At 36.2% G+C, this 20,791-nt stretch overlaps 1 protein-coding gene across 1 annotated transcript; it reads right to left on the bottom strand.

Annotated features, from left to right (window-relative positions):
* Nucleotides 1-6,756: 6,756 nt before the first annotated feature.
* Nucleotides 6,757-7,586, bottom strand: LOC141600772 (uncharacterized). The gene is made up of 2 exons (XM_074421022.1): nt 7,557-7,586; nt 6,757-7,302 (listed from the first exon to the last, which is right to left on the bottom strand). The coding sequence occupies exons 1-2, from the start codon at nt 7,584-7,586 to the stop codon at nt 6,757-6,759; spliced, it is 576 nt and encodes a 191-aa protein (XP_074277123.1).
* Nucleotides 7,587-20,791: the final 13,205 nt, after the last annotated feature.

The following is a 20,791-nucleotide window of genomic DNA, read 5'->3' as shown; positions in this document are numbered from 1 at the left end:
ATTTATCAACAGTGGTTTAAGTGAGAAACAAGTATCTGATATTAAAGACATGGGATTTGGTGGCCTTCTCACTCTCAAGACAGATATGGCGCCGGGTGCTCTTGGTCATTGGCTTGTTACCCGTTTTAATTCTCGTCTTGCTCTTATATGAAAGGTCGGTTTCATATAACGGATGAAGATATTCATTTGACGACCGGTATTCCAATCAGTGGAAATGAAGTCCAAATAGCTTCCTTAAATGATAAAGATAAGGATTTTCTTGAGTTGAAGAGTAGTTGGATGAAACAATTTGATAAAGAACCGGGCACAGTGGAGACTAAGGACATCCTTAGTCCGCTTATCACGCAAAAAGGAGGGCGGGGAGCAGTTTAAAAGGAACTTCATTGTATTTTTTGTTTCTACTTTTCTTATGGGTGTAAAGGGGACCCTTGCAAGTCTTCGAGTCCTGAAATGTCTTAAGGATGTTTCATCTGTTCAAACGTTAAACTGGAGTGGGTTTACCAGAAAACAGTTTATTGAAAGTGTTGACTCGTGGAGAAGTTCGAAGAATGATTGGTTTGGAGGTCCCATCATGGTTTTTGTCTTTTGTTATTTAGATAGGGTGTGCTACAAGTTTTTCTCGGTTCTCGTGTATTCCCCACGCTAGCAAATTGGACAAAAGTTAAAATTTCAGAGAGGCTTAAGAATGAGATGCAAGATGGGTTTGGAACAGGAGTTGTTCTTCCTCGGATTGTCAAGGGTGTAGTTAAGGAGATAAGTTTCATTGTTCCATCAGCAGTGCCTGAGTATTCTAATCAGCAAAAACAGGAGTCTGGTGATGAACTGAAGGCTTCCTCAAAGGCTGGTCGACCGATACTAAGCGGATAAATGCTATCAAGGTTACGCGAGAATCTGCAACTATTCTTGCAGATTCTTATGCAATGTTCACAAATTCTTTGGAAGTAGCCAAAGTTGTTCACCCTGACTCTAAACTTTTACAACATCTAGCTTTAATGGATGAAGCTCTTGGTGCATCTTTGTCCTTCATCACAACCAACAGATGACACTTTGAAAAAGATAAAGAAAAGGAAGCGTTTCTAATTCGGATGAACATGACAATCAAAATCTAATCCATGGTCTAAGCTAAATGGCAAGTCATTTGAATCAAGATGAGTTGTAGGCAAAATGTTGTAAAATTAGAAACTGTCTTGGGAAAACGGCCGGTTAATGTTCAAAGTAATGTTAACAAGAAAGGGAAATCTACTATCGGTTTCTGCCAGTCACAAGAGGAGTTGTGTGAACCGTTGAATATTGATAAAACAGCTAAAGCTTCAACTTTGTTCCGTCGATCACCAAGGTTTACACACCAGTCCCCTTCATGTAAACTTCAAAGTTCAGAACCACAACAAGTTGTTGAGAAAAAGTTACACGAGGATGGTTTACACATTGCGGGCGAACATATGGAGAGTAATGTTCTCAAGAAATCAAAATCGTTAACCTTTTCGATTCTAAGACTCCAGCTCCGGACTTGCCAAAGTCAACTTCTCCTATCCTTCGGACTCTCGATCACAAAAGGACTTGTTTGAACCGCTGAATTTTGAGAAAAGAGCAGAAGCTTCAACCTCAATCCGTCGATCACCAAGGTTTACACACCACTCCCCATCAGCTTTTACACCACCTTCATTCAAACTACTAAGCTCAGAATCAGAAGAAGATGTTGTTAAAAATATGTGTGATGGTTTACACGTTGGAATAAAAACGTTGTAAAGAAAGCAAAATCTGCTAACCTTGTGGAATCCATCATGGTGCGTCTGAAGAAAGCAGAATCTGTTCCATCCGAAAAATTGTCTAAATCAACTTCTCCTATCCTTGTGGAATCTGAGTCACAAAAGGAGGAGTCGAACCGTTGAATGTTGAGAAAACAAAGACAAGCGGGAACCTCATTTCGTCGATCGCCAAGGCTTATACACGACTCCCCACCAGTGTTTACTCCTCCTGTGTGTCCATCACCTGATCCCTTGACCCCAACTGAATTCTCACTAGTTATTAGCTCAGAATCACAAGAAGATGTTTTGCAAAAGATCGTTGATGATGCTTTAAATATAAATGTAAATGTGGAGCCACTTGAAGTTGTACCACTTTTTTCTTTGCCCCCAGATGAACCAACAAGGGCTAAGAGGGTTAGAGTTCAGACAGGAGCTTTTCGATCTCTTTTTCTTCAAAGAAGTATCAGACTTGTCGGCAAGGTGAATAAAAATGAGAGAGAAGCACTGGACTATGTATTTTCAGAATTTTCTGATGACAGGTTTGTACGGTACTTCAAATTTCTTGCTAGATACATTCCAAACAATTCTTCATTTCATATTTATAGTTAGGTAGATACAGTCATTACTTTTCTTAATTTATTTTCTCATTTCATTTTGATTGAACAATTATGTATGCAGTGAGATCCTGTTCAAAATTGGTACAGACATTTCAGTTACTCGAGCAAATTTGAAGATGCTAGTATCAGGTGATATAGTGCCTAAACAAGTGATACATGCCATGTGTTGCGTTTTGAATAAATGTGAAACAATTAGAGCACATACTTCACCTTCTAGGTTGTATCTCCCACTGTCTAGTGAAGTAAGTTCTCAAATTGATGACAATTTTACGGGGGCATATTTGGTAAGTATTTACATTTGCTAACCTTCTTGTATGGTTTTCTGATATAGACATTTTTTAAGAACAAATATTATACAATTGCAGATCTTTGTACCTATAGTTTCTGAGAAGCCATTTGCAATGTGTTTCAACTTCCTAACAAAGAAGTTGGAAATCTTGCATTTGATGAGGCCGGAGATGGTAAATTTTGCACCAAGTATTGAGCCTACGGTATCCACATTTCAGCCTACTTGTTTTGTTGATGCTATCATACGATATTAATATTATTTGCATTTTTGAGAAATGTTTGAATTTATATGTCCTATGCAGAAAGACTTTGTTATTAAATGCTTGCTCAAGAAAATGCCGTCTATAGTAGCTGTCCGTGACATGAAGCCAGAGGAGATTATTCTGAGGTCAAATCTTGGTAATGGAAGTGATTCAGAAATTTACCTCATGCGGTTGTTGGAGAAATACAAAGGAGAAAGAAGGACTTGTGTGTTGGGACTCCAAGATGTAAGCTGCTTTACAATGTTTTTCCCTATTTATTTACTTGTATGTATATGAGTAGTATAAATCAATGTTCCTTGTTTTGTAGAACAACCAAGTTAAGGTTTTTGGTACAAGGGCATGCTATGAGTTGTTGTCTTTTGCTGGTAATCAAGACTTCCAAAATCTAACAAAGAATCCCAGAGGTGCCACCAAGGATACCCGTCAATGTCAGTTGTTAGACACATAAATATTGGCTCGGGTAATCAATGCCCGCAAGGATGACAAGTAATTTCTAAACTTTTATTACATATTTGTTTGATTTTTGTTTTAGAAGTTGTGCTAATTGTATTGGTTTCTAGGTATTTGGATGAAATTATCGTGGCCACGGAATGGATGAATGTCTGCCGAAAAGCAATGAAAAGTTTGCAAAATCGTCAATGGATAAGGGATACGGTTACTATATAAACATTTTTCATTTAATCGACCAGATAGGTGATCAAAATTTTGTAACAATATTTACATTTGTAGGTGATTGACATGTTTGGTGTGATGTGTACATATAATCGACCAGATATTCTGTACTTGCCTTCAACTGTGAGGGTATGTATCTAAGTAGTACATTTTGAATTTACTTTTTACTTTTCCCTTTTTTACTTCATTTTTGTGAGGAATAATATGTCATCTCAACTATGTTCCAAAAGAAAAAACAGATGTCATATATTTGTTAGTATAGTTTATTAACTTATTTTTTTAATTTGTCAGTATGCTAAGCCACAATTAAAGGTTAACGAGGTAAACTTTGTTTGGTGCCCTCATCTTAAGATGCACTACACGCCAAAAGATGGAGCTACTATTGAGAAGGTAAAGTTACTAATGTCCAAACTGTGATAATATATGCATAAAATACTAATTACCATGCATATCCTAGTTACTTACCTATGTAAATCATTTTGCTTTTATGTAGGTTTTTTTCACAATCGGCAAAGATGGTAACCATTGGTTAGCTTGTGTGTCTGATCTCAAGGAGGAGAAGAACTACATTTTGGACTCTCTCAAGAAATATAAGAAAAATGATAAGAAAGTTGTGGAGGAATATAATACTTATGTGGAGGATATTGTATGGTCGCCATTTTTTATTTTAATTCAGTCTAGAAGTCACAATCTAAGATATTCATACAAGTATTTTTGTTGATTGTTTGTTGTTCACAGATAGTTAATGTTGCAAATCAGATACCGAGCACCAATGATTACAAGCGCGTCAAGGCCATCAGTTTGTTTCCTACTGAAGTGAAGGATGTCCCTCAGCAAGCAAACACGTTAGTTTGTTATATATTTTTGTGTTATTTTTTGCTTAATGTTAATTATTTTAATATCATTTTCAATATCATATGTTGCTTGAATAGTTTTGACTGCGGAGTATATGTCATGAAGTTTTACGGAAGGTGCAATGTTCAATACAGATTTGTGGACGGACAAGAAACATTACAAAGTGAGTTTAATGGACTTGATAATTCATATATATTTTATCTTAAATTTTCTGCCATTTTATCTTAAATTTCTGTCATTTCTGTCCCATGTTTTAAGAGATTCGACCAGACTTTACATTACCTTTGTAGACGGATTTGTAATGATACCCTAAATGCACCCATGCTAAACTGTTATGTGGGAAATGCACCTGTCTTTAAAAAAAGCACATTAGCGTTAATACACTCAGGGAAGAATTATGGGAACAACTTGAATATCCCTAGTCCAGTCAACAGAATCACTAACAATGAAGACTGCTTGGACCCTGGTGGAGGATATGTACTTCTTTCGGGTTGCCATTTTATCTTAATTTTCTGCCTTTTTTTGTTTTGTTTTGCGGGACTTGATTGCTTATCGTCGACAAATTATGTTGCAAATGATAAAATGGGAGAAAAACACTTCTCGGGTATCCTTTTTCTGTATTTTTATATGTTTGATTTGTCATCTTAGGAGTCGTTCAGGTTGGTACAGTTTTTTAATTGCTAGATACACTCCTTCAGGTTGCTACATACACTTTTTTAAATTGTTAGATACACTTTTTAAACTAAAAAAAAAAAGTCAAAAACTTGAACAAGGGGTAGTTTAGTCATATTAGGTGCGATGTAAACGAATTAGGATTTCGTAGTCAATATTTTTTCATTGTTCAGGGAGATGATCTCCCATTATAGTCTCTCGTTTCGTGTTATCTTTGCTTGTAAGTTATAAGTCTTAATTCCGTTAGTCTACTGAAAGACGTATCACGTTTGAATTATTGTGTCGGAATGCTGTAATTAATTTAATGGTCAACTGAAAGGAAGAAACAGTAGGAAGGAAAAGACTAAAACTTCAATCATGAGGTGATGAGAAAAAGAGGGAAGAGTGTGAACCTTGCGGTTTTCTGAGATGCCTACTGTCAGCCAGCAATTGCGATTACGTTTTTTGAGTTGTAATCTTTATAAATTAAATATGAAGTTCCGTTAGTCTACTGAAAGACGTATCACTTTTTTCAGGTTGGCTACATTATGTTTTTTGAACCGCTAGATACACTCGTTAAGATGGCTACATACACTATAGTCTGTCACTACATACACCGTACACTTCCATATGTTGCTTTAAAATAATTCAACCTCATGTCATTCTTTTTTTAATCTCCAGGCGATTTTTCACAATGGTTGATGATGAAGATTATTGGATCATTTTTTTTTAATCAAGCCTCATTTCAAAGGATTCGGCATCAGTTCACATTTTTATTTTTCTTGCAAGAGTGGTTGTACTTTGAAGAGGTTGATTAAGTCGGGGTGACTTTTGTCTAGTATTTCACATTTTTTAGTTTCCTTGTCTTTGTTTGTATCCTTTCAAAGGAAATAACTTGGAACATCTGTGAGCAACTAGATACACTTGTTTGGACTGCTAGCTACACTTGTTCGTACTGCTAGATACACTCCTTCATTATTTTTAGAAAAGGATGTTCGATACAAACGCCATCTTTGTAGGAGAATTCAGAACTTTTTGTCCATTTTTTCATCTAAGAATATGAAAAATTTAAGACTAAATTTATATAAAAGAGATGATGTGTTTTCCTAGTTTATATAAACAAGTATACAATGACGCATTGTGACCATACACTTTTCCGGACTGGTAGTTACATTCCACGAGTCCATAATAAAGAAAAAAAATGATTTGGTTGGAGTAATTTGATGTTCAAGAGTTCATTGAAATGATGTTGCATCTTAAATTTTGGCTTTTTCAATTTTTCGGAATCCTATTTTTTTTAACTGCTAGTTTCACTTGTTCAGTTGGCTACATACACTTTGTTTGCCTCCTAGTTACACTCCTTCCGCAGCTACATACACTCTAGTCAGGCCACCTCCCTATTTGAATACAATTTATACACTAACCCCCTCTATACTCCGTCAATCCATAGTCAGTATAAAAACAGTAAAAAAACAACAGCGTAAAAACGTAAATAAAAAAAAAAGTTGGAAGTTTATACAAAACCAGTCTTTCCAAAAACTACATAAACCAAAAACCCATTGAAATCGGTTTTTAAAGTGAGTACATAACATTACAAAACATAACAGACTTTTTTAAGTGACATCTACAAATGCCACATAAACAAAAAACCCACTGAATTCAGTTTCAAGGGAGTCGACTCGGGCAATTTCTACTATCATGGTTACTCATTTCACCGCAAGCACGACATTTTCTCAGAGGCTTTGCATTTTCCAAGACTGCCTTTTCCTTGTTTGATGTTATCCTCTTTCCCGATCCCTTATTCTTGCACTTCTCTGGTGGTAAAACAGTAACTTCAGTTGGAATTTTTGACCCAAGAAGCATCTCAATCTCAGCTTTCTTATCTTTTGACTTTCCCGACTTAATTGAAATAATCAACTTTTCATTGAAACTCCGGAGCAATTGAAATAGCGCATCAGAATGTTCCTCACTATCCTCAACAAGTGAGACTGCACTAAATACCTCCGACCATAATTCACTTATATTGTTCTGGCGACTTTCGATTGACACACAATCAGCTAGTACAGTTTTTCCAACAACAGTAGAAAGAGGGTGGGAGGTTGCAGATTTGCTCCATCTCAGTGCTAAATACTCTTTAGGTATATGATCAAACCCCCTATCTTTCAACACCCATAAAATGTGCCTACAGAGTATCCCAATTCTTTCAAACATCTTACAAGAACAAGAGAACTTATTATCACTTAAATCAACTTTGTATTCCTTGTCTTTCTCACGATCAATTATTGAAATATTATCATTCGCACCACTTGCATTTGGTGATGGTAAATGGCCACAAGTATAACATGCTGCTTGGACTTCTACTTGGAAAATATAAAATATAATGATTGTGTAAACTCAGAAGCTTGCTTTTCTAAAAGGAGAGGGGTTGTCAATTTTGGATAACAATTCTTATCATCAGTCATTACCTTAGAATATTTCCATCTCTGAGCATCCATTCTTTGTTTGGAAACGCATCCAAAACTCGACAAGTGTGACATGTGGGTTGGTGAAGTTTCCAAAGAAGCTATTTTCGACTCGATCTTGATGTTGTGCGCAAAATCCCACCCAAATATGTGTCTCTAATGTAAGCATGAATCCAAATAGCACGGTGCTTAAACATTTTCTTCAACCACTTGTTATCACAAAGCTCATATGAGGAAATTATCGAATTCCATTTCGATTCAAAATCTTCTGGAGTGATTTCTACATCCCAAACAACTGAGTTAATTTCCTTCAAAAAAGTTGTGTCTTGGGAAATCGATGGACCAACCTTGTCAGGCAACTTCTTCATTATATGCCACATACACAATCGGTGGCGTGTTTTGTCACCAAACACACCCTTAACAGCTTTTTTGATGCCTCTACATTGATCAGTTATTATAGTAATAGGATAGCGATCACCCATAGCCGTTACAAAATTTTGAAACAACCACGAAAATGATTCTGCATTTTTGTTTCGTATCAAACCCGCTGCAAAAGTAACGCAACCCTTATGGTTATCAACACCCGTGAAAGGGACAAACACCATTTTATATTGGTTGAAGTTATAAGTGGCATCAACAGAAACAGCATCACCAAAAAGGGCATAATTTTTAAGTGATATTGGATCTGCCCAGAAAAGCTTAGTTATTCTGCTTTGATCGTCCACATCAAAGTCAAAATAGAAAGATGAAGACATAGCCTTTTTCTGCATGAAGTTCTCTATTAACATCTGGGCATCATATTCTTTGATGTATTTCTTTACATCCCTTGAAAAATTTTTGAAATCTTGTAAAGAAGCACCCACATTTTTGTATCCCTTCACATACTGTTTGAACATCCTAAATGTTTGCACAGGACCATGGTTTACATGAGCATTATCCATTATCATTTTTTTGTGAACCAAGTTTAAATCCCTACATGGTTTCAAATGTATCATAGTTGTTGGCGTATTCATAGCATGTGAGTGAACCTCAACAAAATCATAAATCTCGTATTCACCCGTTTGAATTCTTCTAAAACTAACCTTAGCCTGACAACCAATTCGCGTAAGGGTCCTCTTCCTTTTTGTACCCTTGTGATTACTTTTGCCTTGTTTATTACACACGCACCACTTGTGTGTAACTATCCCGTCAACTAATTTTGTTGAGTCTAATCTAGTAAGGAACCCACAAACCTTGGCATATTCCTCATAAAAATGTATGCCTTCTTCCAAAGTTGCAAATTTCATCCACAATCTTTGGTTTTAATTCTGCTGAGCATCTTGGCAATCCCACTATTTGATTATCGAAATCAACTTCTGGGGTGGCTACAACATCAAAAAAAAAAAACAAAAGGAAATGATTTTAATTTTATCTGTTACCACCTACACAAGCTTTTTAGACAATACATTACTTAATTAGAAGCTAAAATTTAATACCTGGTACATTAGTGACAAGCAATTGATTTTCTTTTGAATTACTTGAAGACTCTTGCACATTAGTAACTTCTACAATGTCTGCACAGAAAATCAAAGAAAAGAACTGAATTCTGGAATCAAACATAATCCCAAAATCCTAGGTAGTGGAACACGTAATTTTAATTTGTCAAGTTACATACAATCGTCTACGTCGTTATATACACTCATTTGTGAAGCTATATACACTTTGCTACCTTTTGTTTATTGCACTATTTTCATCCCATTCCCTCTATGCTATCTAAGGGTAGCTAGATACAGTTTTAAGTGCTTCTACAAACACACCTTCAGGTGGCTGTATACACTTTTTAGACCATAATTGATAGTCGTTGCTTACAAACAGAAACCCAGGATCCTGAAATCAACTACGACAGTTTATCCAAACAAAATCTCAAAATCCAAACAGGGCCTTAATATCTAAGTCGATCAAAGTAATACTCCCTGCAAATTTACAATCATACATTTTTTAATATTGACAGAAACACATCCTCAACTACCTAGATACACAGCCAATGAAAGCAACTTATTTTGGGTCACAATTAGCAGCAATAATAAAATAATGTATCACGATAATTCCCTTCTTCAAATTATATGTAAACAACAAGATTTGAAGACACATTCATACATCTACATACATACACATCTTTAACTTGCTGGATACAAAGAACATGCAACAGTAGTTACCTATAACTTCTGCCATTACCGAATCTTCTTTTTAATTATTACCATCTGAAATAAAAATTCGTTCTTGTTAGATTATTACCCAAATTAGATGGTTCTATCATCAAAGAAACTCTAATTTTTCGATCACAATAATTTTAATCAACTAATGAACCAACAAATCTAGAATCAAAACCACAAAATACCATCTTAAACCAAAAAACTAATCAAGATAAATTTTTAAGCAAACCCTAAGTTTTTAAATTGAATTTGTTTCAAAATCTGAATTAAAACTTACCTTGAATTTGTATTCCGAGGTGCAATAATGGAGTTTGATTGATGCGCAGCAATGGTGTCGGAAAGAGAAACGAAGAAATCAAGATGAGAATTTGTTATCGCATTAATGGTGTCCGAAAGAGGAACGAAGAACTGAGAATTTCGTATGTTATATAGGGGGGTCAGTTCGTACGGTTCGCACCGAACTTTAGTTCGTACCTGACCCCGACCCTATATATATATATATAGAGTCGGGATCCGGTGAGAACTTCTAAATATTTGAGGATTGAGTAACGAATAAAGTATCACACCATATACAAAACAATATCGCGAGGAAAATTGACAAACAAAACCACCTAAAACTCAAAAAATCAATCGTCATTTCTCTCTCTAAAATTTTTACCAAAATCAATCAAACATCTCAAACGAAAACTATCACAAAATCCTCTCTAAAATCTCGCCGAAAATCCGCAAAAACTTAAAATTCAAAGACGATTTCAACTTCATTTCAACATTATAGATGTATTCGTTCACTAGATTGAATAATCTCACCATAATTCTCTCCAAAATCGTTGAGGTACATTTGTTTCTCATCTTTATCCATTTCTACGATTTTTTTCAACTTTTGTAGCAATAAATTGATTATACATTTTGATTTTGTTCGAAATTATTATATGTATGTTGAATTAGATGAATTTAATAGGATTAAATCAACAAAATCGAACTAATTATCGAGTTATTTAGGGTTCTTTCGTGTTCTTGCTGTAAATTTCTAAATATCTTACTTATAAATGATTTTAAACGTTTTTCGTTCATAATATCGACACATTGAATCAATTACTATCATCAATTGAAGTTTTAGTTGTTTATAAGATGTCTTTTTTGTTTTAATCGCTAAAATTAGGGTTTAATATTGATCGATTGTGAAAATTAGGGTTCAACTTTGTTTAATTGTGAAAATTAGGGTTTCATATTGTTTTAATCGCGAAAGTTAGGGTTTAACATTGTTTACTTGTGCAAAATTACAGTTTCATATGATAGAATTGAAGTAATCGTTTGTGTTCAGTAAAATGAGTAATGTCGAATTACATGTTGGCTATGATAACGGAAAACGTGTGATATTGTTGTTTGTATGATGTGATACTGAATGTGAATATTCGTGGTACTCTATTTTCATACATTTTGGCAGGTTGATTACTACATAATTAAGTTGTAAAATGTCATCAAGGCACTAAAATGCTATAGTATGGTGTTTTCGCTATAAAATGTCACTAGTTTGCAGTAAAATAATGTAAAATGTTACTGTAAATGATGTAATATGGTGTGTTTTTTATATTTGTTGTATTTTCTTTTGTCTGAAAGATGATGTTTTGTACATTTTTTCCTTTTTTTTTTTGCAGATTTCTTCGCTTTTGGAGGTTACTTAAGAGTATGTGTGCATGTTGACGAAGTCTATAGTGCATGATCAACTAAACAAATCATGTTTTTTTATTCATTTCTCCTATAAAGACAACTTCTGTATTCTTAGATATTGTTTCAAGCGATTATAAATTTGTATTTTTTTTTTTGCATTTTGGAGTTGGAATGTAAAGTAATGGTAACAATATTATAGTTGTATCAGGATTTGCCTCTTTTTTTATGTTATTAAATAGAGAATATATGGTTCTTAAAGTATTTCATTTTTTTGGTAAACAATATCACACGTTTGTTTTAACAATATCACAAGTTTTAGTAAACAATATCACATTTAATTATAAAAAATATCACCTTTCATAACACAATATCAAATGACTTTGAGAATAATATCACACTATTAGTTTAATAATATCACAACATGTGGTAAACAATATCACACTACTGGCTTAACAATATCACAAGATGTGGTAAAGTATATTATAAAACAATATCACCATTATTGTGTTAATAATATCAAATGATTTAGTTCTTTCAAAAAAAAATATCAAATGACATGGTAAACAATATCAAGTTATTGTGCTAATAATATCACACTATGCTATTAACAATATCATATATTTATTTTTATTTGCTAGTTTACAAACAGTTATAAGAAACAATATATATCTTCATAAGTATCACGTCATATTGTTCTAGAAGCATTACCGAACAATATCAAACTTCACACATCCCAGTATCACACTTTATCCAAAACAATATCACATTCACAAGGAATCTTGAAACACTCAAACTTTTTTGCTATTGAGAAACAATATCACAGCATATAAGATAAAATATCATTGCTGATTCTAAACAGTATCACAAAATTACAACGGCAATAATATTAATTTATAACGACTACAGCAGATTACTATCCTTTCAAAATTACATCAATCAGTGCATATTCAATTAAAGTTTTGTCAACACAATCTGAGTACACAGATTAGTTCCTTTCTCTTCTTCTACCTTTACCAATTTCTTTTTATTATCCTTTTTGGCATCTTTTTCCAACACAATCTTCAACTTCTTGCTTGATGTTTGTTCAACCTCATCTTGTTTTAAACACCAGTACAACCGTTTTATATAACCATTTCATGACCGTTCAACTTAATTCAGCCACCTGACTATCTACTCAACTTTCAGGAACTCAATTACATCAAACCATTAGTACGACACCAATGAAGAATATCATGAAACTTCATATCCCCTTGGAAAGTAACACTGATCCTTAGCTTCATTTATGACTTGGTTTTATCAATTAGCTTCTCTGGACGCATCATGAGACTTCATATCCCATTCAAAGTGGATCTGCCATTCCCAGTAAGCAAACATGTGAGAGAGATATACAAGGATGCAAAATGAAGCTCGTCGAGAGGAATGAACCATATTGTGCTGTGGTGTCTACTTCCACTTCATCGATGATCCATCTCAAAGAAAGAAAAGGTGGCCAACACATTTACTCCGCATGATTCTTCACCTTTAAGCCGCTTAAACAACCTGGTTTATGCAACCAACAATCTAGTAGAACAAAGTCCAACCTATTGTACCAATAGAAGAAAGTGGATTAATCAAAACCCGAATCCACCAATGAATTAAGAGCACTCACAAAAAAAATATGAGCAAGGCCACCACTAAAATTAGACAAATCCGATCTAATTTTTTTCAATACCTGATTAAAACAATGGAATCAGAAGAACCAACAACAATATCTTAAAATTTATGTTGTGCTTGCTGCTCAACAAGATGAAATGGTGATGGTCAAACAAAATACCGCAACTCAATAAACAAGCAGAATGTAAATCAGAAACATATGATGACAACTCAACATCAAATCTATACCAAAACCAAACATACATCAAACTTGGAGACTCATTTGGCAGGTAAATTAAGCCTTAAGCCCAAAGCTTCTTAGGCCAATTTGGACCAAGTAATATCTTTGTCCAATAGGCCGCTCAAAGCTAAACAACTTTCACGATCTGACAAAAAATAGCACAAAAAAATACAATGTAAACAAACAAGTAGTAATTGATTTAAAATATCAAAGTAAAAGGGATGTAATAAAACAATATCACACAGTCTGCTAAACAATATCACATAGTCTTCTAAACAATATCACACTGGATACTTTAGCAGCAAATACGTGATATTTATAAGATGTCAAACAATTTAGAACCTAAATCGGCGAAATATATACTACTACTAGCTAACAATAAAGAGTAACAATGTAAAACAGATGTAAATCAATCTGGCACAAATTTAAAAAAATTTGAAACAAGATACTACACATGTAAATTAGGTTTACATGACAACAAAACTCGAACAAAGTGAAAAAAATTTAAAATCCCAATCAAATAACAAGACTATGAATCAATCTCATCAAAATTATAAATCGAGAACAAAAAAATCATAACAACAGGTGAGTTTAACATAGATCATGAAAAATTACTGAATATATAACAAATTCGTAACTTGTTCGAATTAAATTAACCTAGATATATGAGAAAGAAGACCAATAAATCATATGAAATCCTTACAAATTAAACCTAATTTAGGAAAAAGAGATACAAAGCATTGAAATCACGATGAGTAGCTACAAAATCATAACAAACGTGGTAAGATGACTAGTAATTGCAAATATATGTAGCGAAACAACAATCACATGAAAATAAAACTGAAATTAAAAACTAAAGATAAAGTAGATGTACCTGACATTGCAATTTCGATTGAAAGAGTATGATCGTTGATAAGAAATAGAAGAATGACAAATGATTGAGTTGAGATTGAATTCGAAACAAAAAAATCACGAAAACAGGAAAATTAGGGATTCATCGAAGAAGATGGAAGGTAGAGAGAGAAAGACTTTGGGTGAGAATGAATGAATTAGGTTTGTTTCGATGGAATAAGGAGTATATATGAGCGTCCGCAAAATTACCATATTACCCTTACTTTTCCACACTAAATCATGGACGTTGGATCTCTTAGATCTGACAGCTAGTATTAATCCTCAATCCTCAAATATATGAGTCATACTCACATGATCCCATTCCTATATATATACTAGGTTTGGTGCCCGGCTACGCCCGGGCTACCATTATTTAATATTTAAATTTTATTTTCTATGAAATATGATTTTTCTAAATTTGGTTAGCACATATATTTACAATTTATATATTAAAATTATGATGAGAGGTAAAATTAATCAACAAATTGTGAGACACGTTCACCTCTCCCGCTGTTAATATTATTACTTTTACTACATCTCCTGTTAATATTATTACGTTCACTCCTTCTTCGGTTACTGTTGTTTGTTTTACTATTCCTGCTATTTTTACGATTAACCCGTTAGTTTTGTCAAACTCGTATATTTAAATAAATTAATATTTTCTTAAAATCGAATTGTTAGTTAATTTTTGATACTCTTTCCGTTGTTCCTATTGTTACTTTCATTAAATGTGTTTTGACTACTATTACTTTCACTTCTCCCGCCGTCATTATTTTTTCTATCACTACTCCCGCATTTATTATTGTTAATTTCACTACTCTCGTTACTGCTAATATGACTTTCATTACTCCCGTTGCTATATATTATTGTTGCTTTTATTACTCACATGGAAGGTAACTATCATAATAGTTGATTATCTAGTTGTATTAGAGTTATATATTTAAATAAATCTAAAATATTAAATTAGAATATTATTTAAGAGTCATCATTATTATTTACTAATTAAATTACAAATCTAATGAATTATGGAATATTATATTTTTTGGAAATCTGAATTGATTTACTTACCTTTAAATAGTTTTCAAAATATAACATATACTTATATTATATTAATGTATGTTAAATAATTAGCATATTTATACTAATTAATACCATAAGTGGGACCCGTTTATTTAAGGAAACTCGCCATATTCTAATATTCTCTAAATATATACTTTTAACCAAAATTATATAATATTTACATTGAAGTCCCTTGTTCAGGTCCATCACACGGCGCTAGCGATTTAAAACTATATAGTATAACTAATGTGTATATATTTATTTAATTACATGGAAGTCCCTTGGTTTCTGGAATTAATATATAGTATTGATATTATATATATATATATATATATATATATATATATATATATATATATATATATATATATATATATATATATATATATATATATATAGTCGGGATCCGGTGAGAACTCCTAAATATTTGAGGATTGAGGATTAGTGAATACAATATCACGGGTTCTTCAATACAATATCACGAAAAAATTAGACTTGTCCAAAAAAAAATTTTTTTTGAAAAAAAAAAAATTTTTTTTTTTTTTTTTGCCAAGTGTTTTTTTCGTGTGATATTGTTTCGAATAACTTGTGATATTGTTTTGAACAACCTGTGATATTGTAATGAAATCCTCAATCCTCAAAAAGATAGTGTATACTCACATGATCTTATTCCTATATATATATATATATATATATATATATATATATATATATAATAGTATTGATGCCCAGGTTCGCCCGGGCTACTATTTCCTACCATTAATTTTTCTTCAATAAATAAAATTATTTAAAGTTGCATAACCCATAAATTTATCATTACTATATTGAGCATATTGAGCAAGGTCAAAGATATCCACAGCAAGTCAACAACTTGGACAGCCTAACCGACGCAGCCTGTCGGCCTGTCTCTTGTGCCTCGGTCACGGCAGCCAGCCAACCGAGGCACATATCCGCGAACTCATATCCAAGAACCCTCGGCGGCGAGTCAACAGGGCCCGCCGGCCTGCCATGGGTCCCTCGGCCGAGGGTAAAACAGACTTTCCACCTGCTCTGCCACTTGGCCACTACGTGACAAAAGGTGAAAGTCTATAAATACTCCTCAAGTCTCATTGAGGAAAGGATCCAATCGATCCACAATTTAACCTAAGAATCACTATTCATCTGGTAATATCTTCCTTATCTCTCTACAATATATACTTCGCCAAGTAACAACAACTTTTCTCTCTAAGTTTACTGACTTGAGCGTCGGAGTGAGTTCGCTCGGCCCAAAGCCGAGCCCTCAGTTTGTTCATCGTTTCAGGAGACCGCAAGGAGAAGCCAACCAAAGACGTCATTCTACAAGCACGGGTGGTGACAAATAACTGCTCTGGAATTACACCCGGAACAATTGGCGCCGTCTGTGGGGAAAGATACTAGAAGCTAGTCACATTCATTCCCAAACAAAAAAAAAACTCAAAACAAAAACCCACCCAAAAAGCTAAAGAAGATGTCAAAACAACCAGAGAAGGTGTTGGTGGAAAACGAATTCTACCAAGACGACACATTCCACCACTCGGAAATCGGGCAGTCCCCCACCGGCCGTATCACTGATACGACGAACGGGACGCCAAAGGAACAAGATACGCCGCTGCCCTCCGACCAGGTCACCATCATGGGACATGTGGTTGATGCAGCAAAACTGAAGCTGCTCCTGGACCTAATTGGTAGTACGCCGGCTCACACTGTCACACCGACAAGAGCGGCGGAACCCGTTCAGGAGACCAGGGCCCTAAATATAACTCCGAGAAACTTGAACGGAGTCCTAGAAGAAGCAGGCCGAACGAAGACAACGGGGGAGCCCAGAGTGCTAGTGGTAGACCTTAGTCCTTCCCGTACTCGCGGGAGGACGTCGTCGCCGCAGCACCGACGAGGCATGCCCCAGAGGAGTGAAAGAAGTCCGACTCACCAGAGTCGGAGAAGAAGCCCGGCTCATCAGAGTCGGAGAAGAAGCCCGACTCACCAGAGTCGGAGAAGAAGCCCGACTCACCAGAGTCGGAGAAGAAGCCCGACCCGCCACGGGGAGGGGAGCCGGATTAAGGATACAAGGAGCCGATCGCCGCGTGTCGTTCGACACGTGGTCAGACAGCCCCTCAATGACTATGTCCTTGACGTCCCGGTGCCGACTAAGCTAAAGTTGCCGCCCATATCATACAAAGGAGAAGGTGACCCAAGCGACCATGCCGAGGCCTTCGAGTCTCACATGTCGGTATGGTCACATGCCAAGCGACCATGCCGAGGCCTTCGAGTCTCTGCTGCCGAGGTCTTCGTCCTGAGCAAGAGCGAGGGTCAGAAGTGGGAAAGACCTCCCGGTAGGAGTGACGGTGACACGAGCCAGTACTGCGAGTACCACGGCCACACCGGTCACTTAACTGATAACTGCCGGCATCTGAAGAATGCCATTGAAGAACTGATCCGGAAGGGGAGCCTCAGCAAGTATGTAGCTGGAGGCCCAGGAACAAAGTAAATACAATCGAGCCAAAACCTCGATCACCTCGGCCAAAGCCGGGAGTGACGGGGGAACGAGCCGGTAAATGCAATCGAGCCAAAACCTCGATCACCTCGGCCAAAACCGGGAGTGACGGGGGAACGAGCCGAAAGATGCAATCGAGCCAAAACCTCGATCACCTCGGCCAAAGCCGGGAGTGACGGGGGAACGAGCCGGTAAATGCAATCGAGCCAAAACCTCGATCACCTCGGCCAAAGCCGGGAGTGACGGGGGAACGAGCCGGTAAATGCAATCGAGCCAAAACCTCGATCACCTCGGCTAAAGCCGGGAGTGACGGGGGAACGAGCCGGTAAATGCAATCGAGCCAAAATCTCGATCACCTCGGCTAAAGCCGGGAGTGACGGGGGAACGAGCCGAAAGATGCAATCGAGCCAAAACCTCGATCACCTCGGCCAAAGCCGGGAGTGACGGGGGAACGAGCCGAAAGATGCAATCGAGCCAAAACCTCGATCACCTCGGCCAAAGCCGGGAGTGACGGGGGAACGAGCCGGTAAATGCAATCAGGCCAAAACCTCGATCACCTCGGCTAATTAAAACCGAGGGCGACGGGGGAACGAGCCGATATGCCTAGATATTTACAACGGCAGTCAGAACGTAAACTCGATCACCTCGGCTAACTAAGACCGAGAGTGACGAGGGAACCACGACTTGCCCTCGGCTAATTAAGACCGAGCTTAAGAATGTATAAGTACCGTTGAGACGCAAATCTGACACCTCGGCGAATTAAGACCGAGCGTGAACGAGGACGCAATCAACAATGGTCTATAGATAGGAACGCTGTCGCGCCGTAACCCCGATTCCCTCGGCCAAGGCCGGGAAGCAGCGGGGCCACAACGAGCGATACGCTAACATGTTTACAGCGGCGGTTAGGACACGCTCCTTGACAGAATGCCAATCGACGTATCTTCTTCAACACGCTCCTTGGTATCTACTTGCCAAACGGTCCACTCTCAACCCTGGTCTCGGCCAACGTCTCTCTCTTTTCCACATCGGATGTCCATTACACATCCATGTGGAGGGGGGATAGGGATCGGCCTAAGCAGAACCAAGCCGAGGTAGAAGAAGCCGGGGCAGAAAATTTTTACTTGCGCAGAATATACGCTCAACACACATCGGAGCCCATACCACGGCATAGACTACGCTGGGGGCAAATTGATGGGGCATATTCTGCACCCGCTGACCGAGTCAACATATTGAGCAAGGTCAAAGATATCCACAAAGAAGTCAACAACTTGGACAAACCCTAACCGACGCAGACTGTCGGCTGTCTCTTGTGCCTCGGCCACGGCGGCCCCCGGCCAGTAGAGGCACATATCCGCGAACTCATATCCAAGAACCCTCGGCGGCGAGTCAACAGGGTCCGCCGGCCTGCCATGGGTCCCTCGGCCGAGGGTAGAACAGACTTTCCACCTGCTCTGCCACTTGGCCACTACGTGACAAAAGGTGAAAGTCTATAAATACTCCTCAAGTCTCATTGAGGAAAGGATCCAATCGATCCACAATTTAACCTAAGAATCACTATTCATCTGGTAATATCTTCCTTATCTCTCTACAATATATACTTCGCCAAGTAACAACAACTTTTCTCTCTAAGTTTACTGACTTGAGCGTCGGAGTGAGTTCGCTCGGCCCAAAGTCGAGCCCTCAGTTTGTTCATCGTTTCAGGAGACCGCAAGGAGAAGCCAACCAAAGACGTCATTCTACAAGCACGGGTGGTGACAAATAACTGCTCTGGAATTACACCCGGAACAATATATATATATATATATATATATAATAGTATTGATGCCCAGGTTCGCCCGGGCTACTATTTCCTACCATTAATTTTTCTTCAATAAATAAAATTATTTAAAGTTGCATAACCCATAAATTTATCATTACTATATTTTTCTATGACGTATCCTAAAATTACGATGAAATATATGTTGAGACAAATTCACTACCCGCTATTAATATTTTATTCTTAGTAGTGAAACAATAGTAATAACATTTCACTACTTGTCGGTAATCGTTGTTACTTTCACTACTCCCCTCGTAAATGTTAAATAATTAACATCTCTATACATTTAATAAATTATAAAGTTTAATAAAACTGAATAGATTTTAAATTTAACATATAATTTTGTGATGATTAATAATTAATACCACAAGTGTGCATGTTTATACTAATTAATTATTTTATTTTAAGGAAATTGAACATCCTCTAGTTTTCTATAAATATTTCGGAAAATTAGCAAGCATCTTGTTTATTTTAGTATCCTTGAAATTGACCATCTTAATTAATTACTTTATTTTAAGGAAATTGACCATTTTAATTAATTATTTTATTTTAAGGAAATTGACAATGCTTTAGTCTCTTATAAATGTTTAGGAAAATTATCAAGCTTCTATATATATATATATATATATATATATATATATATATATATATATATATATATAGAGAGAGAGAGAGAGAGAGAGAGAGAGAGGCCGGATCCGGTGAGGCACCTCATTACGGCAAGGCGGCCGGTCTCATCAAATTCATTCATGTTGGGGCGGACTGTGAATGTTGCGCGCTTCAAATTTGGGCTCAAAATTTGGCCCACTGAGTTTACTGATGCATGTTTACAATAATTTCCAATAACAAAACCCTTTTTTCCTCCAGAAAAAAAGTGCCAACACACCGAGCGTTCTTCTCAAGAAATAGGTGATTAAACTCCGACTTTTACAGTTTTACACCATTATTTTACCTTATTCATGTTTAATTATTTTTTAATTCATCTGGGTTCTTCATGAATTTCTTCTATGTTTCAGTATACTGTCAATTTAGCATTACATAGTGTACTATAATGATGTTTGAGTCGAAAATTTCGATAACATTGCTAATTGCTGTTTTAATTGAGAAATCCGGATACATTCTTCTTCTTTTTTGTTGTAAATTATTTGAACGATAATTTGACGGAACCAATAAACTTTCTTGGAATTTATCTCTATTTTTTGGAATTATCAGAAGATTTGGTTCGAATTT

This window comes from Silene latifolia, chromosome 9, assembly GCF_048544455.1.
Source record: "Silene latifolia isolate original U9 population chromosome 9, ASM4854445v1, whole genome shotgun sequence".
NCBI lineage: Eukaryota > Viridiplantae > Streptophyta > Magnoliopsida > Caryophyllales > Caryophyllaceae > Silene > Silene latifolia.
The sequence above is the reverse complement of the archived record's forward strand: the minus strand, read 5'-3'. Positions and strand labels throughout refer to the sequence as shown.

Excerpts from the sequence above, each read along its gene's own strand:
- LOC141600772 (XM_074421022.1), bottom strand. The coding sequence starts at position 7,586 with ATGGATGCTCAGAGATGGAAATATTCTAAG. Across the intron at positions 7,303-7,556 it reads AGAGATGGAAATATTCTAAG|ATGTTTGAAAGAATTGGGAT; the intron begins GTAATGACTGAT and ends TGTTCTTGTAAG.